This window comes from Orycteropus afer, unplaced genomic scaffold, assembly GCF_000298275.1.
Source record: "Orycteropus afer afer isolate SDZICR_OR568_19922 unplaced genomic scaffold, OryAfe1.0 scaffold00330, whole genome shotgun sequence".
NCBI classification, from domain to species: domain Eukaryota; kingdom Metazoa; phylum Chordata; class Mammalia; order Tubulidentata; family Orycteropodidae; genus Orycteropus; species Orycteropus afer.
Window position 1 is genome coordinate 2949135 of NW_006921917.1, and position 26568 is coordinate 2975702.

At 47.4% G+C, this 26568-nt stretch overlaps 1 protein-coding gene across 1 annotated transcript; it reads right to left on the reverse strand.

Annotated features, from left to right (window-relative positions):
- POLR2A (RNA polymerase II subunit A) lies at window positions 1-25422 on the reverse strand. The gene is made up of 29 exons (XM_007952271.2): window positions 25330-25422; window positions 15671-15803; window positions 15376-15512; window positions 15108-15281; window positions 14639-14920; window positions 14158-14319; window positions 13825-14045; window positions 13470-13602; window positions 12876-13000; window positions 12554-12764; window positions 11861-12070; window positions 11609-11777; window positions 11334-11428; window positions 10993-11196; window positions 10614-10836; window positions 10024-10207; window positions 9449-9620; window positions 9250-9355; window positions 8962-9167; window positions 4797-5021; window positions 4415-4661; window positions 3984-4084; window positions 2874-2978; window positions 2610-2792; window positions 2153-2356; window positions 1785-1971; window positions 1570-1683; window positions 1253-1402; window positions 1-1157 (listed from the first exon to the last, which is right to left on the reverse strand). The coding sequence occupies exons 1-29, from the start codon at window positions 25420-25422 to the stop codon at window positions 1-3; spliced, it is 5913 nt and encodes a 1970-aa protein (XP_007950462.1).
- Window positions 25423-26568: the final 1146 nt, after the last annotated feature.

Consider the following 26568-nt stretch of genomic DNA (forward strand, 5'->3'; position numbering starts at 1 on the left):
TCAGTTCTCCTCATCACTGTCATCTGGGCTGATGGCTGGACTGGTGAGGCTATAGGTGGGACTGGTGGGCGAGTAGCCAGGAGAGGTCGGAGAGTAGGTAGAGCCTTTGGGGGAGGTGGGAGAGTAGGTGGGGCTAGTGGGTGAGTACTTGGGTGAAGTGGGTGAGTAAGTGGGACTAGTAGGTGAATACTTGGGGGAAGTTGGGGTATAAACAGGAGAGGTTGGTGAGTAAGTAGGAGATGTTGGTGAGTATTTTGGGGTGGTTGGTGAGTAGGTGGGACTGGTAGGAGAGTACTTGGGAGAGGTGGGCGAATATTTGGGGCTGGTAGGTGAGTATTTGGGTGAGGTTGGGGTGTACTCTGGTGAGCTGGGGCTGTAGGAAGGACTGGTTGGGGTATACTTCGGTGAAGTAGGGCTGTAGCTGGGAGAACTTGGGCTGTAGCTGGGAGAACTCGGAGTATAGGTTGGAGATTGTGGTGTATATCGTGGGCTTGAAGGGGAATAGCTTGGAGAGGTCGGGGAGTAGCTGGGAGAAGTTGGAGAGTAGCTTGGTGAGGTAGGGCTATAGTTAGGGCTGGTCGGCGTGTAGTTGGGACTAGTAGGTGAGTAGCTAGGTGAAGTTGGGCTGTAGCTGGGTGATGTCGGGGTGTAATTGGGACTGGTTGGAGAATAGTTAGGGCTGGTGGGTGAGTAACTTGGGGAAGTTGGTGAGTAGCTTGGAGATGTTGGCGAATAGCTTGGAGATGTCGGTGAGTAGCTGGGGGAGGTGGGAGAATAGCTGGGGGAAGTTGGTGAGTAACTGGGAGATGTTGGTGAGTAGCTGGGAGAGGTGGGCGAGTAGCTGGGAGAGGTGGGTGAGTAGCTGGGTGATGTTGGGGAGTAGCTCGGCGAGGTTGGGGAGTAGCTCGGCGAGGTTGGAGAATAGCTCGGGGAAGTTGGAGAATAGCTGGGGGAGGTCGGTGAGTAGCTGGGAGAAGTTGGAGAGTAGCTGGGTGATGTGGGACTATAGTTGGGACTGGTTGGAGAATAGGATGGAGAGGTAGGGGAGTAGGAGGGTGAAGTAGGGGAGTAAGAGGGACTCTGTGGTGTATAGCCACCCGGGGACCGTGGCTCGTAGGCAGGTGACGTTGGTGAATAGCTGGGAGACATGGCACCGCCTGTGGGAAGGAAGCCGACACAGGAATTAAGTGTGGGGGAGAAGGAAGGGTCAAGGAGGAAATGAACTTGCTCCCGACAGATGGGGACAACTCACCTGGTGAAGGGATGTATGGACTTGAGGGGCCCGGGGACCCTGGGGAGCCTGGTGTGGGAGACCAGGCAGGGGAGTAACCTGGACTGAAGCCACTGGCATCTGAAGCAGCGCTGGGAGAGAAGCCAGCTGCCCCTGGGGTCATTCCACTCCCTGTGGAAAGAAATAGGTTAAAACCAAAGCTGGAGCCCAACCCAACTTCCTAGCACCTTTCCCGAGGCTGCCCTCCAGTGTCCCAACAGAAGCTACGCCGAACAGTCCCAGCTCGCCCACCCTCAGAGCTATGTACATGGCTCTTTTCCCTGGGCCAGATTACTCACCAACACTGGGGGACCAGGCGCCATAGGCTGGAGTTGCACCCAGGTTCCAAGGTGTCATGGCAGGAGAAATTCCTCCCATGGGACTGGGTGCTGAGCCAAAGAACATGCCGGTAGCTGCAAAAAGGCATGCAGTGACTTGTAAAGAAGAGCACCCAGGGACTAGCAACACCCCTGCAGGCCCAGCCACCTTCCACGTGGTGAGCTCCCATACTCACGTCCAGCAGCCCCCAGGCCAGGGATGTTGGTGGGGATTTCCATGCCATACTTGCACTTCTCTGCATCGAGCAGAAGGTCAAAGCAGCCAGTGCCGGCAGGGGCGAGCTGGCCCAGCATGATGTTCTCAGACACCCCCTTCATGGGGTCACTCTCTCCATGTGCTGCTGCTTCCATGAGCACATCCACCTAAAAGGCCAGGAGCAGGGCAGGCCCTTTTAGACCCTCCACATTCAGTGCCCCCAGCCACAGAGGAAGACTGGCCTGTTCCCACAGCCCACCTGCATTTTGACAGGTGTCCTCCTCCCCACAGCTCCCCCCCCTCCTCATCCCTTTCTCCCTCCACCTTGCTCAGAGGTTCTACCATTACCGTTTCCTCAAAGGAACATTTCATGAGAGGTCCAGTGTCCTGGCGGTTGACGCCATGCCGGGTAATGGCCATGAGGTGGCCACGGCAAGTCATAGTATCACAAAGGAGAGCCAAATGCCGGTAATTGACATAGGAGCCATCAAAGGAGATGACATGATACAGCTCCCGCTCCAGCGCCTTCCGCACGGCTTCGATGCCCAGCACCTGGCACAAGATATTGGGTGGTGGGGGTGGAGACTCAGCACCATTCAGCTCTGCTCTCCCCCTGCTCCTGTACTACCCTGATCAGTAGGGAGAAGCAGGAAGCAGTGAATCTGACTCCAAAGTGGATTCAAGCATTAAAAACCTGATCAAATAAACCCTGCATAACTGCTAGCTGGGAGCCTAGGGAGGGATTCCGGGAGAGCCATAGCAACCCAGGAAAGGCAGCCAGGAGGGCAGCTCTGGGGCAGCTCACCGTGAAGATCTCCACGATGTCATTGGATGTGGTGCGCACCGGGTCCACATCCTTCTCACTTAGCACCCGCATCAGGCTCACGCCATCCGTCTCCAAGATCCACTCCTGGAGGGCCTTGAACTCCCCATCCTCCGTGATGATGATCTTCTTCTTGTTGTCCGTCTGGGGCAGATGCATGTACACCTAAGGGGAGACAGCAAGCTCAGGTTGGGTGCAGGAGGGAGAGGTGTGAGAGGGTGGGAGGCTGCGGGAGGAAGGGCTCACCTTGCTGATCTGCTCAATGCCCTGCAGGGTCATGTCTGTCAGCATGTTGGACTCAATGCAGCGGAGGAAAACGTCGTCATCCATCTTGTCCACCACCTCTTCCTCCTGCCAGGAGAGTGAGGCTGCAGCCTTAGACTCCTTTGGTCTCTTCCCTAGTTCTCACCTCAAACTATAGCCTCCCCCCAGGACCAAGAGTCAGGCTGCCAGGCTCTGCCCTCTTTGGTCCCTGTAAGATTATATCATGTTTTTAAAGTAATATTAAAAAAAAATAAAATAAAAAATTCCCATTTTGCATGATCCGGTGTAGGACCTGACCCTGTACGTGTGCGCGCGCACGTGCGCGCGCACACACACACACACGCTACTCTAACAGCTAACTAGGCATCTGGCACTTGCCTATTCTGGTTCTGGCACTAAACTGAGTATACTTCCAGACTGTTACTGTCTTGATACTACCCTCCTTTAATGGTTGGACATTGTATTCCATCAAAATAAAAATTTTCTTAACTATTCTGCAATTCAAGAGTTAGTGAGGTCTGAGTTTTTAGTATTAAAAAGAACCAGGCACCCGCATCTGCCGAGCCATCTTTCAGGAGCCCAGGAGTGAGCTTACTGGTCAATATTTTCATAGATCTTGTTATACCCACTGTCATATCACCAGGAGTGATCTTACTGATCAGTATTTTCATAGATCTCATTATACCCACTGTCATATCACCAGGAGTGAGCTTACTGGTCAGTATTTTCATAGATCTTGTTATACCCACTGTCTATCACTTTCCCTAGGACATAGTAGTCCCAACTGTCCAACCTGCTCCTGCTCTGCCTGCCCCCGCCATGGGTCAGCGGGTACTGCCTTCTGAGGACAAGCTGCAGGAGCCCCATGGGAGGGAAGCCAGGTGAGAGAGCTGTGGATTTCAATGCCAACTATTTTATCTATTCGGCTCTACTTCAGATTTCAAGATTTTTTGCTGATAAAAATTTTGAAAACCACTGTGTTCTAGCATCTCCCATTCTGAAATTAGACAGAGCACCACATGTCTGTAGTCACTAACGCAATTTAGTAGTTTTCTGTGCTGACCCACAGGTCTCTTCTTGCGTCCCACCTACCTCTTGCATCTTGTTTTCATCACTGTTCATGATACGGATGCGGAGCACCAGTTTTTCTGCATTATCATCGTTAAAGATGCAATTCAAGTCATCACCAAAGCCTGGTGGGACAGGTGTGAACCATGAGAAAGACCACGTTTAACAGGCCTTGCTTCCCTGTCACTGTTCATTCTCAGCTTGCCACTCACAAGGTTCACTCTCTGGCTTCCCCTCCTTCTTCCTTCCCCTCTAGAAAGTAAGTGCAACACCAAGAACAGAAGGGTGTGTGCCAAGAGGAACTTGATATATTGAAAGCCGGGAGCAGAGGTCTTAGAAAAAAAGATGTCTTGGAGGAACAGACCTGGTATGTGGAAGGTGGCAAGGGTGGGAGTGACTAGAGGGCAGTTAACATGCCAGAGGTGGGAGCCCAGGCAGGGCCCTCCCAGTCTCACCAGCATTGATCTTTTCTGCAATCTGCTCCATGGTCAATTTCCGATCTGTCATGTGCTTCCGGTCTAGCTCCACTCGCAACAGCCAGGGGGAGATCCGGGCCACGTCAAAGTCAGGCATCTCGTAGTATACATTCACCCACTCCTGGTCCTCTGCTACCACCGTACTCTGGGGGTTAGGGTCATAGTAGATAGCTGTGTTGGCAGTCACCTTCCTCAAGGTTGTATGTTCTAGGCGGCAAAGAATGTCCTGAGAAGGAAGAGGGATTCATAACACAAAGATTTGGTTAACTCCAAAGGCCTCTTCAAACCCTCTAAAACCTTTATTCAGATAAGACTTTACCTTTTTTTCCTTCTGCCAAGCTCACTACCCTCAAAACCCTACCTTGGCTCTCTCAGCATCTCGAGCAGACTGGCCCAGCAGGAAAACAGTAAGGGAGGGGGTCTTTGGCTTCTTGGAAATATTGATGAGCTCCTTAAGTCGAGGCACACCCAGCGTCACATTCTTGGCAGACACACCAGCATAGTGGAAGGTGTTCAAGGTCATCTGGGTGGCAGGTTCTCCCAGGGACTGTGCAGCTAGAGCTCCCACCATTTCCCCAGGATGGGCCTAAGGAGTACACAAAGCCAGCATCAGACAAAGCAAGCCACTGGTTCTGGTGAATCAGAGAGGGATGCAGCCAGGGTGGGACTATCCTCTAATCTTAAGAGACACAGGGCTGATGAACTTGGGATTGGAGTTCAATTTACAGCACACCATTTAGTTGCATACTCCTGTACTATTATCACTTAAAATCCAAACTTCTAAATTGACAGGGTAAATATTCATTTTATAGAATTCTTATAAATAGGAAGCTCCTTAATGCTACATTTTGTTTCATGAATGGACTTTACTGAGGAGTCCTGGAGACACTGTGGTTAAAGTGCTTGGCTGCAAACCAACAGGTCAGCAGTTCAAACCCACCAGTTGCTCTGAGGGAGCAATAAGTGGTAGTCTCCTTCAGTAAAGGTTTACTGCCTTTAAAACCCTTTGGGGCAATTCTAATCTGTCCTATAGAATCAACATGAATCAGAATCAACTCAATGACAGAGTGTAGTATTTTATTGTTTTCAGTGAAAGTTTACACAGGAAGTTAGGTTCCAGTTTGTTAATTCCCACACAACTGATGAATGACATTAATTATGTCTTTCACTGTGTCAACATTCTCTTTAGTTGTGTCCTGGTTGTTTAATTTCCAGTATTCTAGTTTCTCTGCCCCTTTTAATGCATTATTTTAAATTGAGATATAATCACATACCCTTTTATTTGGGATCAAACAGTATGAAGTCTTTTCAGACTGGCTTCTTTTACTCAGTAATATACATTTAAGGTCATCTATGACTTGATGGCACATAACAACAACAACGTCTTTTTATGGCTTAATAGGTCATTACTTTTTATCACTGAATAATATTCTCTGGTATGATACATCATATTTTGTTTACCCATTCATCAATGGATGGGCATTTAGGTTGTTTCCACTGCTTGGCTAATGTGAATAATGCTACTATGGAATACCTGCCTTTCTATGTGAACGTATTTTCAGTTCTTTTGGGTATATACCTAGGAGTGAAACTGCTGAGTTAAATAGTAACTAACTCTATGTGTAACATTTTGAGGAACTGCCAGATAATTTTACAAAGCAGAAGTATCCTTCCCATCAACTATGCATAAAGTTTCCAATTTCTCCATGTTCTTGCCAACACTTGTTACTATCTTTTTTATTTTAGCCATCCTAGTCACAAAGAAATACTATCATAGTTTTGATTTGTATTTTTCTGATGGCTAATGATGTTAAGCATTTTTTCATGTGCTTAATGGCCACTTGTGTATCTTTTTTGGAGAAATGTCTACTCAAGTGTTCTAACTGGGTTCTTCTTATTGGTGACTTATATGATTTGTTCTTGATACATTCGAGATACAAGTCCCTTATCAGATAAATGATTTGTAAATATTTTCCCCCATTCTGTGTGTTGCTTTTTACTTTCTTGATGATCTTTTATGAAGTATCAAAGTTTCTGATTTTGATGAAGTCCAATTTACCTTCTTTTTTAATTCCTTTTGCTTTTGGTGTCATATCTATAAAATCACTGTTTAATCTAAAATCAAAAAGATTAGGCCTATGTTTTCCTCTATGAGCTTTATAGTTTTACCTCTTATATCCATTTTCAGTTAATTTTTTTGTATGGTGTGAGGTATGCATGTGGATATTTAGTTGTCTCAAGGAGCTTTAGTGGCACAGTGTGTAAGGCATTGCTAACCATAAGGTTGGTGGTTCAAACCCCCAGCCACTTTGTGGAAGGAAGGCTGGGCAATCAACTTTCATTAAGATTTATCGCCTCGGAAACCCAAAGGGGATCGCTATGAGCTGGAATTAACTTGATGACATTGAGTTTGGTTTTTGGTACCTAATTGTCTCAGCACCATTTGTTGAAAACGCTCTTTCCCCACTGAACTGTCTCAGCACTCCTGTCAAAAATCAAGTGAGGGTTTATTTCTAGTCTCATAATTCTATACCTCTGATCCAGATGTCTCTCCTCATGCCAGTATCACCCTATCTTTTTTTTTTTTTTAGGATTTGGGTGAAGATTTACAGAGTAAATTCACTTTTCATACAGCAGTTCACATATACTTTGTTTCATGTCATTGACCAAAATTTACAATGCAGCAGCTCCCCTCCCACTTCCTCCCCATAGTTACCTCCTCCCAGTGTCCATCCCTTCATACTCTTCTGCACCCTGAGCTATCTCCCTGTGCATAAGCAGCCCTTCCTTCTCCCATGATTGTTCTCTCCAGGGCGTGTGTCTACTTGAGGTAAATGTTTAAGTCACATGCCTGTACTTTGTTTGGCTGGAAACCACAGTTGTAGGTTCAATTCCAGACCTGAAGGGCAGCTAGGGGCCATAGTCTCAGTGGTTACACCAGGCTCTACTGGACCAGCAAACCTGGTCCCCACCTTCTTTTTTTTTGCCTCCAAATGATTTTGAGTTTTGTACCACATTGTTCTCCCTCTTTATGCAGGATCTCCTACATCCCTTCCAAGTGGATGGCAGTGGTAGCTGGGCACCATCTAGTTCTTCTGGTCTCATAGTTGTATAGGTTGCAGATCGGATGGTGTACCAGTCGCTAGGACTGATTGTTTCCATTAATTTTGGTTTTCTTCTTTCTTCTTGATGAGGAGAGACCTGTTGTTGCATCTAGATGGCAGCTTCCTAGCTTTTAAGGTCCCAATCGCTACTCGCCAAAGTAGTAGGTGGAACAATGTTTTGTATAGTATGTTATGCCAATTGAGCTCGATGTCCCCTGCGACTATGGTCCCAAGCCCGCAGGATCAACTACTCGGTCCCTCTGGGTAGCTGGCTGTGACCAAGTAATGACCATAACCTTGCCCCTTGTCAGCTCTACTATACACCTGGGAATTCTGATCATTCACATGAACTTATAGGCCCATTGTCTGCCAACCCTATATATGATCTTGGATACACTCTCCATTTAGACATACCTAATTGTTTAGCTTGTTCACCTATCTATCCGTCCCTATACCCATGTTTGCTTTCACTGACAACTCAGTATTGTATATGCAAAAGTATCACCCTACCTTGATTACTATAGTTTTGTAATAAGTTTCAGAATCAGGAAGTAGGAGCCTTCCAACTCTGATCTTTTTCAAGACTGTTTTGGCTATTCTGAGTCCGTTTCATTTCCACAGAATTTGAAGACTGGTTTTTTGATTTCTGCAATAAAGGCAGCTGAGATTTTGACAGGATTACACTGAGGTCTGTAAATCAATTTTGGGAGTAAATCCATCTTAATTACTAAAACTTGTATTTGATAAACATAGGATGCTTTTCTATTTATGTCTTCTTTAATTTCTGTCAGTGTTTTGTAGTTTTCCCTGATGCATTTTAATTTATAAAACTGGATTCATAACAAAACTCACAATCATTTGTGGAGGTGGGGATGGACCAGGTTTGCTGGTCTGTTAGAGCCTGGTGGAACCACTGACTATGGCTCCTAGCTGCCCTTCAGGTCTGGAATTGAACCCACACCTGTGGCTTCCAGCCAAACAAAAGACAGGTATAGTAGTTGAACATTTACCTGAGGTAAACACACTCCTTAGCGAAAACAATCATGGGACAAAGAAGGGCTGCTTATGCACAGGGAGACAGCTCAGGGGGCAGGGGTGCATGAGGGATGGACACAGGGAAGAGGTGACTGTCAGGAGGAAGTGGGAGGGGAGCTGTTGCATTGAGGTGAATTGTGGTCAATATCATGAGACAAAGTGTATGTGAACTGCTGTATGGAAAATGAATTTGCTCTGTAAATTTTCACCCAAAGCACAATAGAAAAAAAAAAAAAAAAAAAACACTAAATACGGTCGGTGCTTGACACAGAGAAATCTTGTAGTGAATGAGAACTATTATTAGGTGATGACAGGCAGAGGTGGGCTATTCTAGGAGCCCAGAGAAGTCAGGAGAAAATAAGGATGCAATGAAAGCATAACACTCACAATGGCTTGGTTGAACTTGGACTCGATCTCCCCAAGCAGCCAGTCGAAGGCTTCCCCACTGAGCCTAAACTCCTCAGCCATCCGGCGGGAGCACAGCGTGGACCGCAAATGGATATTGAAGAGCAGCGTGGCATTCTCCTGAGCTTGGCGGCTTAGGGGGTCATCCCCATTCACAATCACCAGCTTCTTGCTTAATTCCTTGACTCCTGGGGGCCAAATGTGGGGTAAAGAGATTGTCAGGCCGGACCCCAGCAGGCTGGGCTGGAGCCTACCTAAGGAGGTACTCACCCTCCACCACCTTGATGGGGTGCAAGTCAGAGGGGAGGCGAGGGTTGATATGGAAGATTTTCTGAGCATTCCAGATCATGCGCAGCAGGTTACAGGGAAGGACAACCTGAAGGAGGAGGAAATGGAGGGCAGATCGAAAGTCAGGGACAGCCACCCAGCAGCTATGTTCTTTAACCCAGCACTCGCTGCCCACACGCACCTTGCTGTCACCAGTTGGGAAGATGACCCTCAGCACTTCCCGATCCTCCCGCATCCGCTCAAATTCCCGCTCCAGCTCGTTCTGTATGTGCGCGTTGCTCAGCACGTCCTTCACCAGGTCCTCCTGCAGAGTGCGCCGCAGCGCCCTCTCATTGGTGTAATCAAAGCGGAACCTGAAGGCGGCAGGGGTGGAAGGGGTGGGGTCATGCGGCACTGGGGCCTGCTCCCCCCAAGAAACACTGTGAGGTCCCAAAGTTGCAGACACTCGGGGACAGGGCTTATAGCAAGAATTCTGGGTGGGAAAATAGAAGAGGAAGGCTCAAGGACTCCCAATGAGGCCTGAGTGTATGCCCACCCCTGGGCTTACTTTCTGCTATCAGCAGGGACAAAGTGGGGATGCACCTCCACTGTGCATGCCATTATCCTCCCCCCCCCCGTCCAGATCCCATGGCTGCTTTCAGAGGGGTGGGGCAAGTGCTTTAAAAGGTAAGGCCATGTCTCTGGCGGAGGAAGAGCCTACAACTCAGGACCTGACTCCCCTGGGGCCAGAACAACCAGCCTTCCCCTCCTCCTCACTTTTTCTCAAAAGCCTTGTTAGAAGGCTTAAGGGTGGCCAAGTTCTGGAACTCCACACTCTCGCCTGCCAGGCCATCCTCGCCGTAGCGCAGCTGCACCACCTGGTTGATGGAGTTCCGCACAGTTGCATCATACTTCACCATCACCGATTCCATGGACTTGATCAGCCGCCGCTGGATGTATCCTAAGCGCAGGTCATCAGTTGAGGGACTCAAAGCCAGAAAAGAGTAACAAAGCCCAAAGATCTCTCCCTATCTGGGAAGCCTTGCTGACCAGTCTGAGGCCCATCTACCTGACCCCCAGAAGAGTCAGCATTCCCTCAGAGCCTGGTAGCCTCTCAACCCCATGAGAACTTTAAATGAAAGTATGAGGCCCAGTAAAGTCCCCCAGGCACCATCTCCCATGTGACAGACTGCTATATAGCAATCAGAACAAGATACTCTTCAGCTTTCTGTCTCTGCTCTTTCTACACATCCCAAAGGCCAAACTTACCTAAAGGTGGAGAACCCCACCCCCATGCCCAGGGATTCTCAGCCCATCATATCCCCTAGTACCAGCTCATGGCAGGGCCCTAGACCTGAGGGCCTCACCAGTCTCAGCAGTCTTGACAGCAGTATCAATAAGCCCCTCACGACCTCCCATAGCATGGAAGAAGAACTCAGTGGGTGTGAGGCCGGCCAAGTAGGAGTTCTCCACAAAGCCGCGGCTCTCAGGCCCATAGTCATCCTTGATGAAGTGAGGCAGAGTCCGGTGCTTAAACCCAAATGGGATCCGCTTGCCCTCCACATTCTGCTGCCCGACAACAGCAATGACCTGGGACACAGAAGAGCTGCGATGGCATTCACTCCCTTTTCCTTCAGAATAAGAGTCCACAGTATTCTTCCCCAATTCCCCCCATGCAATACACACCTGCCTTCCTCCTCCCAACCTTCATTGTGGCCCTACATCTGAAAAGACAAGGCTCCCCACCTGGGAGATGTTGATCTTGGAACCTTTAGCCCCAGACACAACCATAGACTTGAAGTTGTTGTATTCAGACAGGGATTTCTGGGCAGAAGAGCCAGTCTTGTCTCGGGCATCATTGAGAATGCGGTTGACCTGATTTTCAAATGTCTGACGTAGAGTGTTCCCTGGAGTGGGCTCCAGCTCGTTATTATGAGCCTTCTCAATGACCTGGGTTGGCAAAAGGGGAAGCAAAGACATCAGCCCTTGTCCTGTTTCTCTTCCCTCTGACCCCCTTTGCTCTGCTGATATGAAATTCTAGTCCCTCAGTGCCTCTTATTCAGTCTTTGCCCAGCCTTCCCTCTCACCTCTATTACATCCTGTTTGGCCTTCTTAATAGTGTTCTGGATGTCTTGGTAAGTCTTAGAATCAGCAATGGAGTCTCCAATGCCAATAGTATGACCTAGAAATAAGAAGAAGCATCAGCACCACCCCTCCAGATTTTGAAGAAACAGGATGGACTTGTAGTTCAGGTGGAAAAACATCAAATTCAAGGAGGAAAGAGAAGAGGATGGAGAAAGAGCAGTAGAAAGTGGGGGAGACAGGTTACATGGAGAGAGCTTGGTAGAACCCCAACACTTACCCTCAATGAGAAGCCAGTTGTTAATGACAGTTTGAATGTTGGAGTAGAAGAGGCGAGTGATATCATGACCCATCTCAAGGTAGGAGATGTGGACCAGGGAGCCAGCTGACGTGCCAAGAGACTTCTTACACAAGATGCCCATGATGAGCTCACCATTCTCCACCACAACCTAGGGACAAAGCACCCACTCAAGGCCCGTTCTGGCTCCTATGTCCAAATCCTGTCCCCACACATGTGGAAGCCAGCCCCTACCTTGGTGTCCCCAGGAGAGATGTGCTTGTAAGGGCCACTGTCTTCATCATCGGGATGGGTGCTGTGAGTTCGGATACAATTGATGTGGCCTGGAATGATGAGGGAGAAGATCTGCTTGCCTGTCCACAGAGGTCGTGGCTTCAGGATGGCTGGCTGTGGGACCTTCCCATCCCATGTAGACAGGAACATCAAGAGGTTCATCACTTCACCCTGTGAGAGAAAAACGGGGAAAGGTGGGAGTCAGAACTGCAGCTCTCACCTCTTGGAATACCAGGAGGGGCCACCCTGCTCAAGGGGGAGAGCCAGACTCTGTATATGAAAGATCACCAGGAAGACTCTTTTCTAATCTTTTAATAAATTACTTCTATAAACAGTAAACCAGTGAATAAGGTTAAGAATAAATACCAAAATAGAATTTTAACAAGGTCATTTATTTTTCCCTTCACTTTTACTTTATTGGTAACACCTGGAATTTTAGAATTACACAAAATTTTAAAGGATTAAATAAAATGCTAGAGTCACACACTCTTTCGGCCCGATTTTTCCTACCCTGCTTTCCTTCCACCTCACCAGAAAAGGCAGCCTCAGGGCAGATAGTGCAAGACGCCATGGCTCTTTCTTCCCCTCTCCCACTTCACAACCCAGGGACCCTGCTCCCTGCCCCAGCCAGGTCTCAGCTCCAGGGTCACACACCCGCTCCAGGAAGACATCTCTCTTGGTGAATTTGCGCACAGCTGTGAGTGTGTCCTGTACGATGCCCATGACCGGGCGATTGCTCTGGGGAGTGACAATCATGCGTGGCACCATAGCAAGCTCCTGGATCTCTGCCCGTGTCTCCAGGGACTGCGGCAGGTGCAAGTTCATCTCATCCCCATCAAAGTCTGCATTGTACGGGGTTGTCACACTACAGTGAAAGACAAAAAGCCAAATCAGGAACATATTTGAAGTGAACTTGGGGGGCAGCCCCGCTTGCAGACCACTGCTGCCAACTGCTTCCCTCAACTGTGGGACTAACCTAAGATTCAAGCGAAAAGTAGACCAGGGGAGAATGCGGACCCTGTGCCCCATCATGGACATTTTGTGCAAAGTTGGCTGCCGGTTGAAGATAACAATGTCCCCATCACACATATGCCGTTCCACCTAGGAAAGTGAGAGATTGAAAAGGTCTCAATGAAGGAGGTACGGTATGAATGAAATGACAGACAATCTAAAACGCTTTGTAGAATGAAATGAATGCTGCTGTGGTGTTATTTCACTTGGAACCCTTATCAAACACTCCCTCTGGGCCACACTCTGGCCTAGATACCAGATTACAGAGATGAATAAAATGCAACATCCATCAATCTCAAGGAACTCACTCTGAGGGAAATCAAGAGACTTTGAACATAAAGCCCTCTGCTCTGTACCCATCTCCTGACATATATTAATCCTCCTTGCTTCCCTGGGATTTACGCAACACACACGCTGAACGTCGGTGGCGGGCAGCAGCACGAATGCCCAGGACTGCAGCCGCCTTTAAAACAGTCAGCAAGCCTGGCTCCTCATCAACAGGGCAGCCTCACATGCCCAACCCAGCCTATGCCCATTCAGAGCGCTTCCTGCTACGTGCCTTATAGCCAGTCTGCAGATGAAGATCACTGGGCTTGGGGTGGAAACGCAGGTCAATGCGATCGCCATTGTCTCGGATAATGTACTTGGCACCTGGGTACTGGCTGTTCCCCCTGCGTACTAGTTCCTGAAGTCTAGGGAGGAAAGAGGTGCAATGAATGTTTTCCCAAAACTCCTTCCTGCCACCCTCACCCCAAAACCGCAAGTGGCAGTCCAACTTCTAAACTTTAGCCCACCCCACTTTTCACCAAAGCCCATCCCCCAAGGTGGGGAGAGCAGCACCCCTCTCAAAGCCTCACCACTGTGGTCCCATTGCCCTGGCTACTCCAAGGCAGTGCTTCTGAACTGATACATACCTGTCAATGTTGAAGGGAGTGACGATCTCCGCAAAGGTCATGTTGGCGGCAATGGAGCGGGGCACGCCAACCTGATCAATGGAGAGGTTGGGGTCAGGGGTGATGACTGTGCGGGCTGAGAAGTCGACACGCTTGCCCATCAGGTTCCCTCGCACTCGACCTTCCTTGCCCTTTAACCGTTGCTTCAGGGACTTGAGAGGACGTCCAGACTTCTGCATAGCCTGTGAGGAAACAGGTGGGAAGCCCCAGCTTTCAGCACTAGTCTTTTAGTGGCTGGCATCCACCCTGGCTCTGACTCCCTTTCTTCTCAGGCGAGCGAGGGTGAGGACTCACACGGGGCAAGCCAGGCAGCTCGTTGTCCACCATGGTGGCTACATGGAACTGCAAGAGCTTCACATCTTCCGCAATGACATGGGCAGCTGCTCCATTCTGCTCATTTCGCCGGAGCTGATTGTTGATCTTCACAATGTCGGCCAGTTTGTGAGTCAGGTCATCCTGAGGTAAGAAGTCACCATCATCACAACTACAGCCACTACTTACTGAGCACTCCCCACGTGTGTGCCAGGCCCAGCCCTTACCTCTCATCTTCACACCACCCTAGGACTTGCATTTACAAAAGCAACTTGTGACCATTAACCACAGGTCTCACGGGTGTTAAGAAACACACTATTTCCAAATGCCAATCTGTCTGCTCATCACCTGTGCACACTCCACTCCACTCCAGGCCCCTGGCACACCTGTGCCCCACACCCAGATGCTTCCTCCCCCAGACACCTAGCCACCCAGCTGAGAGGCCAAGGCTCTAGACGCGGACCTGGTTGCGGGCAGAGCCCTGCATCACAACAGCAGGCCTCACAGACAGGGGAGGCACCGGCAACACTGTGACGATCATCCACTCAGGCCGTGCATAGCGGGGCTCCATGCCCAGAACAAAACACTCCTCGTCGGAGATGCGCTTGAAGATCTCATGCACTCGCTCAGGGCTCAGCAGGATCTTCTTCTCCTGAGAGTCTTCGTTGACGTGCTTCCACTCTGCATACAGTTCCAAGCCTGAGCGCCGAATCCTAGGCTGGTAACGTCCACAGCCGCCATGGCCCTGCCAAGGAGAAAGAGAAGCCCTTACAGTCCAGGGGTCAATATCTGTCCCCCATTCTAGGCCAGACCCTCTCACTCCTCTACCTCTATCTAACTGTTTCTTCTGCCCCCGCCTGCCATTCTTTCTTCCAGGTCCCTATGACTACCTCCTGACCCCTCCCTCCCAACAGTCTGCCAGCCTCAGTTACCTTTTCTTTGGTCAAATCCTCATCACCCTCAGGCTGCTCCACACCAAACTTGTTGTCCATCTCTTCCCCACCCTCACAGATGTTTTTGCCCTTGCAAAGGTCATAGACATGTGTAAGACGCTTCTTGGGCTGCCCCTTGGACTTAGCCAGGATGTCCTTGATCTTTGGGTTGTTCTAGAGACAGAACACAGCAAGGTCAGTTGGGCCCTCTCCCTTACCTCCCATCAAGCAGCCCCTCTCCCCAGGCCAGGAGCCCTCAGCCACTCACAGAGTCCACGAGCAGTTTGGAGCAGAAGAAGCAGACACAGCGCAAGACTTTCATGGTCTTCACCAGGAAGCCCACATGGAAGACAGGCTTAGCCAACTCAATGTGGCCAAAGTGGCCAGGACACTCCGTCATGTTTCCTGTGGGAACACACAACTGACATTCTTCCCTCCTACTTCCCTCCCACTTCCCTCAGAGACCAAGTCCCCTGGGTGTATCTACCCTCAGCCCTGGCTTTCTTCAAGAACCCAAGCCATCTCCTTTCCCTCAAGATTCTACTCCAGCCCCCGACACTTACCTGCACATGTTTGGCAGCGGCCAGTCCGCTCAATTACCCCCTGCCTTGGATCCATCAGACCCCCAAGCTTGGGGCGGCCGCCCTCAGTCGTCTCTGGGTATTTAATACCACCCTCTGTCACAGACATTCGCTTCTGTAAAAAGAAACACCAATGAACAACTAAATAGGATTCCTAGTTTCCCATACTGAAGTTTGAGAGAACCCCAAACAACTTTGAGAAGAACTATCCAAGTTTAGCCTGGGTTGAGGGCAATAGGGAACAACTGTTTATTTGGCGAAATGCCAGAGCAGAACACCTCAAGTCAAAAGCTTGTTCTAGTCCCTGTCTGAGTGGGAGTAAGGTACTAGAAACAGAATGCAACAGACCCTGGGCTTCATACAAATACCCATCTCTAGGACTGGAACCCCATGACATCCCTCTCATTTGCCTGCATGAGATTTACCACAAAAAAAGAAATAAAAGTCATTTCAAGGGATTAAAAAAAAAAAAAACCCACACTTTGTTTCTTACCCAAAGCAGAAATCAAGACCACAACTCTGAGTCCCTGGCCTCACTGTACCTGCCCACCTGGTAAGACAGACCAAGAAGCCTGCCTTCAGACCCACTCTTCCAAACTCTTAACTTCAGCTCCTGATGAGGAATCAAGTACTTGCAAATACAGTCTTGCCTCTTCATCTCATCCTTGCCACCTGCTCAAGGGTTTGACCTGACTGAGCCCATCCGTGTTCAGATAGAGAGCCGGGTGCTAGCAGGAAAGATGGATTGAAATTATCTGGAGCAGAAGTAGACCAAGGTGCCTCAAGGCAGAGCTGGCGGCTGGTATTGTGAGGAAAGTGGGAACCAGGACACATGCGGTCAACTCAGTGGAGGAAAAAGGGAGACAGAACTCAGAAGTTGACAGCAACTGGACAGATTTCTGCCTTGAGCTACCAGTTGGCTAGGGTGATCTTTAATATCCTTTCACACTGGAAACCAAGGATTTTTAAAATTAGCCAGGCTCTGGTCCACTAAACTCCCAGGAAGAACTTCGAGGAATTTAACAAAAGCTTTTGAGTATTCATGTAGGGGACCAAATGGAATTATGTGTTTTATATCTTTAATCTGAACATCTTAACCACTAACCTTACACGAATGAATTACTATTTTTTAGATATAAGAAGTACAAAGCTTCAATGACGTTGACTTGCCAAAGCCTTGATCTGAAGGAGCCATTGGAAGTCGAATCCAATCCTCCCTGGTCCCTAACATATGTTCATTCCACTCTACCAACCTACAGCATAAATGATGATTTAAACTCTAGAATTAATTTAACAATTTCTTGGTGCCAAGCATAGTGCTAGCTGATTTTCACTCTTATCTCCATGACTAACTTATAAAGTAAGCCTCACCATTCCATTTTACAGATTACGAAACTAACTGATTGTCCCAAAGTCATGCAACTAGAAGCAAGTAGTGGAACAAATTTAAATCCAGGTCTGTTGGTTTCGCACGTACATTCTTTCCACTACATCATGCTGGAAAAAATAGAGGGGTCAGTTCAAATGAGCAAAATATAGCAAAATTCTAGTTTCCTGTACTGAAGTTTGAGAGAACCCCAAACAACTTTGAGAAGAACTAACCAAGTTTAGCCTGGGTTGAAGGCAATAAGGAACAACTGTCATTTGGGGAAATGCCAAAGCTGAACACCGCAAGTACTGGGTAAGTATACTACATACTGGGTAAAGTACACACCTAGGACCTAATAGGTGGCTCAATAAATGACAGCTATTATTATCCAATCACTCACTAAGTTCAGGTCATGTTCACCTGCTAAAGGCTCTGGTGGTATAGTGCCTAAGGCATATGACTGCTAACCAGAAGGCTGGCAGTTCAAACCCACCAGCCACTCCTCGGAAGGAAGATTGGGCAATCTACTTCCGTAGACATAACCGCCTTGGAAACCCAAGGAGGGGTCACTGGGTCAAAAATGACTTGATGGCAGTAAATTTGGTTGTTTTTTGTTGGTAAATATTTCTTGAGGCTTGCCCCTCCTCTCCCTACGATCACTGCCTAGTTCAGACAGTGAACTAATTTTCACAGGTTACCAGTTTTTCTTTCTCTAATCCATCCACACCACAATCAGAACACTCCTTCTAATAGGGAAATCTAATCATTCATACCCTCTTGTTCTCAGAATGATGTCCAAACTCAGCACAATGGCTGACAAAAAGTGCCTTACGACATTTCTACTTTTGTTTCCTCTGTCCTCCACACCTTCCTGCTTACTGATCAGCAACAGAGTCCCCTACAGTCCTCTGTAACCCAGCACATGCCGGGCACTCCTCCATGCCATGCTATATCTCGGAATGCCTTTCTCACTGTGCAAACCTCTATTTCAAGATTCAACTCAACCATTCTTCCTCCAGGAAGCCTACCCATGACCGCCTCATTTAGACCAGGACTCCCTCTGTGTTTCCACAGACCCTCTCCTCTCTGAGTGATCTGTCTCCTTCGTAGATTATAAACTCTTCCTAGGCAGGCAACACCCCTCATTCATCTCAGATTCCTCATCCACCCCAGATCCCATAAAGCAGGCTACCTACAAATGCTTATTAACCTGAACCAAACTGCTTAAAGGAGCTCTGGTAGCTTAGTGCCTAAGGCATTTGACTGCTAACCAGAAGGCTGGAGATTCAAGCCCACCAGCCACTCCTCGGAAGGAAAATGGGGCAATCTACTTCCGTAGAGATACTGCCTCGGAAACTGAAGGAGGGGTCGCTATGATTCAGTTCCGACTCGACAGCAATGAGTTTGGTTTGGTTTTAAACTGCTTAAGGTACTCCATTGTAGGGAGGTACCGTTAAAAAATTTGGAAAAGAGACCTAGCTGGTTACCCTTGACAGTCAGACTAGTAATCCCCTCATAACAGATCTGACCAGCCACTACTGGGTGGAAACCAAAAGAGTCTACAGATGCTTGAATCTGGCCGCCAGAACCAGGGCTTCAAACTGGTACTTTCTGGTTCAGTCATGGCCAAGGAAAAAAACCCGAACAGATCTGAAATTTCAAAATTTGGGTGATCTGGAACGGTAACTGGAACAGGAAAAAACACATGACTAAGCCCCACTAGAAACTTAAATGTCCTCTTAGAAAACAAGGATAGCGTACATGCTTCATAGCAAGCATCTTGCCCGTAGGATTTTGGGCACAGTCAGAACTAGCGGCGCCCCAAAGATGGCAGCCAACCAATGTATGTTGCTCTCCACAGCCCTGCGAATAATCCAAACTCACCAAGCTGCGAAAGTGCTGTCTTTTTCAGATCTCACATTCCAGGGCTGCGACTCAACTCGTAATTTCCCTGTTCTGTTACTCTTCCAGATTACCTACATTTTAAAAATTCGAGTGTTCTGGTTTCATTTTGTTAGCCCTGACTGAACTGGCTTAAAGCGGTTTGAAGCCCTGGCTAGAACTGTCACTGGAGAGAGGCCTCAGGGAAATCACGCTCAAAACCCTCTATCTCACTCTGCTCAGTGTCCACACTCACCAAGCCTTCTAACTACTAATTCTACTTTATTCTGAAACTGGGCAGTGGGGTGTCCTGGGCAGTAGGCAGAGATGCTCAGGTTGCTGGGAAGGGCTATGTTTCCACCATAAATTCTAACTACTTTAGCCCCCAACCAAACACTGGTTCCTCACTGCCTCAAGGATAAAGGTTAAACTCCCGAGTCAAGGTCCTTACAATTTGGCAGCAACCCACTTTTACAGCTTTACATGGTTCCACGTTCTCCCACCCCCACCCCCACATTATGTTTCAAATACAATCACTCCTTGGAAGGAAGATGGGGCAATCTACTTCCCTAGTAATACTGCCTCAGAAACCCAAGGAGGGGTAACTATGAGTCGGGTCTGACTCAAGGGCACATAACAACAACAACAACAACAAAGACTTAAGAAGTTCATTTTGCTTCACATGCCTCCTTTCAAGTAAACAGACTCATTTTTCCAAGATCTAGCTCAGATGTTACCTCCTTGTAAAGTCTTCTCTAACTCTTCCTAACTCTATTCATACCCCAGCAAGGTTTCTAGCCCCCCTTTCATTAATCACTTGTTTATACATTTGTCTCTCCCATGGGACTGCAATCCTTGAGGCCAAGGATCATGTTTTATTTATCTTTATATCCTCAATGCTTAACACAGTATCCAGCACAGGGGAACATGGTACAAAAAAAAAAAAATAAGTTGCCATGGAGTGGATTTCAACCCATGACAAGCCCATGCACAGGAGTGGAACAGCGCTCCACCAGGTTTCAATGGCTAATTCTTTGGAAGGCGATCACTAGGCTTTTCTTCCAAGGTGTCTTTGAGTGAACTCAATTTCTAACCATTTGGTTGGTAGCCAAGTGCTTAAGTACATCACCCAGGGGCTTATTAACTATTTATTGTATGTATAGGAAATCCATTACTAAATAATAAATAATCTGAAGATTATCTTTTGATTCACCAATGTAGCCTACACTGTACCTAAACCAGTATGTTACTGCTTAAATCCTTGTTGGACTAAATTAGGGTAGAAACAAAGTTATATATTCCATGGTAGACAGTCATTAAGTGTTTTTAATGAATCAGATCAACTCCTTTAAAAATAATCAAGCATCCCATTCCACCTGACTTTGTACAAGCCAGCAACATCCAAACCTATTGTATAACAGCAAACACAGCAGGTCTATCTTGCAGCTAATTCAAGAGCTCTCTGTACCTACACTGGCCCACTCCCCAAGATCTCTGGAGAATATTTCAACCTTAAATACCACCTATACCACAAAAGGCTCCTACCCACCTATCCCCTTACCCTAAGTGGAACACAGGGGGCTCTTGTTTGACTGCTAACTAGCAGGCTAGGGGTTCACACCCACCAGCCACTCCTCAGAAGGAAAGTTGGGCGATCTACCTCCATAGAGATACTGCTTGGAAACGAAAGGAGGGCATCACTATGATCAAATCGACTCAGTGGCAGCGAGGTTTTTTTTTTCTTTTTCCCTTTTCGTTGAAGTGGAACACAGATGACCTCTAAAGGTTTTGTGAACAGTCTTCCACACTTTTTAAAAAATGCAAGTATGTTCTCATTTGTACATAAATTAGGTCTCATTCTGCACACTTTCCAGTAAATTTTTCATTTAATCCAGAGACCATCAAACTTGACCAGTTCACAGTACCCTTCCCCTGTCGCCACTGAATTGATTCCAACCCACAGCAACCCTATGGGACAGATGAGAACTTCCCATAGAGTTTCCAAGGCTATAATCTTTGTGGAAGGAAACTGTCATATTTGTCTCCCACAGAGCTGCTGGATAGTTTGAACTTCCAACCTTTTGGTCAGCAGCTGAACACTTAACCACTGTACCACCAGAGCTACCTAACAGTGCCCTAGTATCTCAGTAACTCTCACAGCACCCCTGGGCTAGAAGAAATACCTAAAAGATCCACTTATTAAGTAACCAGATCCAAAAAACTTAGTATATAATTATGCTCTAATAACTTAGTAGCATTTGAAAAAATACACATAAATTGAAAAACATTTTTTCTTTCTCAAATTACTAATAGCACTTGTTGAGCACTGCACAACTCCTCAAATCCTAGAATTATATTGGACAGCAAAACCTTATTTCTTGTTTCCCATTGATTTTTGCCAGGTACTTAGCAACTGCTGAAATTCCAGCTACACAGAAGTATAATGTAATCAAAAAGGCTTTAGCGCCATCTAATGCTGAAACTGAACTGGCTCCACCTAGTAATTCCCTTGGCATCTAACAAATGTAGCTGTTTTTCTTCAACATATTATCATACTGCACCCCTGTGAATCAGCTGTGCTGCCTTGGGGCACCTAAGCAGTTTGGGAACAGTGGATTTAACTTACTGGAAGATCTTGCTTTATTGTAAGAATAGGCCAAGAATTATTAAAAGAATTCCTATTAATAAATACTTACGTTGTTTATAATTGTCATTTTCAAACACTAATAGAAACCCAAGGAGGGGTTGCTATGAGTCAGGGCCGACTCCAGGGCATATAACGACGACGACGACAACAACAATGTAATAAAAATCCTTCTCTGTATATTTGTGTACTGCTCCAATTATCTCATTCATTCATTTCCTCAGCTAACTTTTATTGTGTGTCAGGCATCAGGCAAGGGGCCAAGGGAACAGAGGTGAGGAGTACAGACAAATTGCCTCATGAAATTTATACTTGAGTGAGGGAGCAAAAAATAGATAAAAATGATCTTTTCAGGTAATGGTAGGTTATGAAGGAAAATAAATCAGAAAATAGGAAGGCTGATGGTGATTCCATGTGTGTCACAGAAGAACTGTGCTCCACAGGGCTGTCAATGCCTCATTTTTCAGAAGCAGATCTAGGGTCTTTCTTCCAAGGTACCTCTGGTGGAGTAAAACCACCAACCTTCCTGTCAGCAGCTGAGTACTTCACCATCTGCACCACCTAGGGACTTGAAGAGGATGCTATTTTAAATAGGGTGGTCAGGGAAGAGTTCCCAATGGTAAGACATTGAAAGAGGAAATACTGACATAAAGAACAGGTAATTTGGAGGTCTGGGCAATGCTGTTCCATGCAGTGAGAAGGTGAGTGATAAAAAAGTCTTTGAGGCAGAAATGAGCTTGTGGTGTTGGAGGAACAAGAAGCAGGTCAGTGTGGTTAAATAGGAGAATGGTAATGAGATGAGGCACACAGGGGGCAGATCATGCAGGACCCTGTAGGTCATGGAAAGAAGAGTGCATTTTCTTATAAAGGATTGGGGAGCCTTTAAGGAGCTCTGGTGGTATAATGGTCAAGGCATTTGGCTGCTAACCAAAAGGTCAGTTGTTCAAACCCACCAGCCATTCCGCAGAAGAAAGATGAGGTAGTCTGCTTCTGTAAAGATTTACAGCCTTCCCAAGGGGGGGGGGGAGGTTGCTATGGAGTCAGAATCAATTTGATGGTTGTGTGTTTGGTTTTGGTTTGGGGAGCCTTTGGAGAGAATTCCACACAGGGAAGGGACATGATGAAAAGATCCCTCTAGTTGCTCTAGCTGTTCTGCAAACTGTAGGAAGACCAACTGGGGGCTAAAGCTACTACAGTAGCCCAGGGGAAGAATGACAGTGGGATGGAGTATGATGGAATCCAGTGGTTGAAATGTGGATGGTCATAAATGGGTGGATTCCAGACATATTCTGAAAGGCAGAACTGACAGACTTGCAGATGGACTGAGTGGGGGTTTTAGAAAGAGAAGAATTAAAGGTAGCTTTTAGATTTGGGGGCCTAAGCAAACAGATGAATAGTGGAGCCATTTGCTCAACAAGGCAAGAATGGAGAAGGGGCATGTTTGAACAGTGAAATGGAAGAGTTTTTAAGAAATTCTTAAACATGAAAATACCGGGTCAAAGGACATACATAATAAAGACTGATAAAAGTGCCAAGCTTCCTCCAGAAAGGTTATTATACTACCCGCTCCTCCCTTACTGACATGATTAGGTTCCAAAGACTAGGTCATTGTGTGAAAATCAGCTTTATGTGAAAATGGAGGATGACCACATCAGATCACAAAACAGAGCAAGACTGTATCATTGCCAAATTACATCATGACATAACTGCCATGAGAATCATTGAGAATCATGGTCCAGACAAGTCGACACAACCTTGACCATAATAGCTAGTGTTACTCCCACCTCACATGCTGGCATTTGTTACTGTTATACACAGGTCAATAATGCATAAAATAGTTGGATACATTTTTTTTACTACTGTTGTCAATGCAAAATGTCAGATAATGAGAGTCAGTAAGTGAGGAGCAGATATACTTGTTTATCCTCCTATAAACAGTGTGTAAGGTTAAGGGGAAAAAAATGTGTTTTAATTGCATTTCTTGGTTTGGCAAACTGATTGTTTTTTTATTGGCCATTTTTACTACTTCTGTGAATTGCTTATTCTCACTGATTTGTAAGTGCTCCTTGTATATTAAGAAATCTAACTCTGTATGTCATATTGTAAATATTGTTTCCCAATCTGTTTTAGTTTTGTCCGTGGCATCTTTGATAAACAGAAGTGGTTCTAATGTTTATGTAGTGAAATCTGTCATGCTCTTCTCTGAATGTAAAATGCTTAGCTCTTTATCTAGCACAGAATAGGCACTCAATAAAATTTATCTTTGATTAATAAGGGTTTCTGCCCCTGGTGCCAAGACCCCAAAAACCTTCTGCATTTTTTTTAGTGCTTTTATGGTTTTGGTTTTTAGATCTAAACCTTACCTCCATCTGGAATTTATTCTGTAGCATGGTGTGAGGTCAGGACATTCTAACTCCTGACACAACTCTCTTGCCCAACAAAACTGTCTCCCTCCACATCATAGCCCTTTAACTCCATTCTCCCCTGCCAACTGGCTCCCTCCACAAAAACAGAGTCCAAGTTACCAACAGCTCTCCCCTGGGACTACCCTCCTCACTGATCTCTCCCTGCCTCCATTCTAACCTTACCCCCCATGAGATCTTCCCAAAACAACCACAGTAATTGGCTGGTGTGTGTGTGTGTGTGTGTGTTTAATGTACATTTGATTATGCCATCCTCCTGCTTGTAATTCTCCAATGGCTTCCTACTGAAAATAGGAAAAAAAAAAAAAAAAAAGATTCCTTCCAACTGAATTACAGATCTGGTCTGCCCTCCCTCACCCTTTTCCAACCTACTTCTGTAACACTCTCCCTTCCCACCCAGTAAGCCCCAGACACAACTGGCCTTCTTTCAGCACTAGACATGCTAAGTTCATTTCTCCATCAGGCTTTGCCCTTGCTGTTTCTTCTGCCTGAAACCATCACCTCCTCAGACAGGACTTTCCTGACACCACCCCATGTGACAGTCGCCCCACCTTAGTAACTTTATTCCATCACCCCAAACCAAACTCACTGCCGTGAACTCATAGCGACCCCTCCCTTAGGTTTCTGAGCCAGTTATCACTATGGAAGTAGATTGCCTAACCTTCCTTCGGAGGAGTGGCTGGTGGGTTTGAACAGCCAGTCCTCTGGTTAAAGGTCAAATGCCTTAGGCATTACCCCAGTAATGTAAGGCTCCTTCCATTACCCCAGTTTCACTTTATTCGAGGCACTTGCCATTAACTAAACTATCTTGCTCATTCATTTACTCATGTATTTATTGTTTCCCTGATCCCTTCCCACAGACAACAGTCTCTACATAGCTCTATATCCCTAGCGTCTGACATTACCACATAGAGAAGCTCAATTTTTCAGAAAGGGGAAGGAAAAAATCTGGGGTGCTCAATTAATATTTGTAGAGGGGAAAGGAAAAAAACCTGGACTTCGGCTTCCTATTCAAACTTGCAAAGACTACCTAAGATTTTTCTGCTTTCATTCAACGTGGGCAATCAGTCCCCTTCTCTCCCTCCAGCCCCTCCAAAAAACTTCTTCGAAGAACCTCTAGGGCCAGGTCCCAATCTCGCACACAGCATTAAGCTTGCTCAAACTCTTCCAAAATTTAACTCTGGGACGACACGAGACAGGATACTACACGGCTTTGGGCGCTGCTACCACCACCAGGCAGCTAAGCATCAAGTTTCCGCAGCCACCATCCAGCCCCGCCCGCAAGAGCGGGAGGAAGGAGGAGTAGGAAGACAGAGCCGCTTACCAGTTCATCCGGACTGAGGACTCCGAACTGCACTCTCTTGATGGTGCGCAGCGGGCATGCGCTGTCCCCGGAGGGGGGGCCACCCCCGTGCATCGCGGAGGCAGGCGCGCTGCGCAGGCGCAAACCTCCCTACAAAAAGCCTGCGCCGCCTCCGCCTAGGTGCTCAGACCCTGTTGGGGCGGCCACCGGGAAGGACCTCCCGAGTTGGGAGGAAAAAGCTGGAGGAGGGAGAGGTGGGGGAGGGAAGGAGGCGGGGAAATGAAAAGGAGCGAAAAGCGCTCTTCTCCTTCTTTCCGGAGATTTTTCACCTCCCAAAACAGGAAAAAAACAAAAATAAAAAAAGAGGGGGGAGAGGAAAAGGTTCTGGGGGGAGGAAGAAGAAAAAGGGTAACGAATAAATAAGCAACCGGGCTCCTGAACGGCTGAGGTTACGGCAGTTTGTCTCTCCCCCTCGGGAGCCGCCTTCTTCTCCAACCGTCCCGGCCGCGCTCTCGGCGCTTCTGAAGAGAGAGCTGCCCGAATGACGCTCTTTATAGGTTCGCCCTTGGATCCCCGCCCCTTCCTTTCCCGCCCTCCCTTGCGCTACGGGGTTGCCTGCGCTGGCCTGCACGGGGCGCGCACTTGTGTCGTTGATCATTCCTTCCCGGTTCCCCGTTGGGCGACCTTTTGAAATGACGGGGGGAAGAGAATTTCTTATCCCGCCGCTTCCCCTCGTTGCCCTCTCCCGCACTGAGACTTAAGGCTTGAAGGAATGAGAGTAAATGTTTTATTTCAGTTTGGAGTATGGTTTCATCTTCAGTAAAAGTCTCTCATTAAATATCCCCTCCAGCTAGATAATGGTCTCTTCTGCGAATCGGTAATGAAGGAGGCGGGGCCGGTCGGATCTTCCTGAGTGGGTTCCTGGGGGCAGTGCTGGGGCCGTCCTCGGGTAATGAATATGCAATAAGATCGCTAAATATTCATGAACTGATCAAAATGGCGAGGCTAATTACACGTCCGGAAGTAGCCGATGTTTGTCGAGCGGCCTCCCGGGGTGGGTGGGCATCTCCTGACCTCTAGCCGAGCGCTGTACGGAGTCTTGGTCCTGGATGCCGGGCCTGAGCTTCTCAAACCATCTTTATCTCGGAGGCTTACCCCAGAAGGAGGCTGGCCCCTATCCGAGAGAGATCACGGGACCGCGACAATCCAGGAAAAAGCAGATTAGCCATGAGGCGGGACAGAAAGTCTTGGGGGATTCAG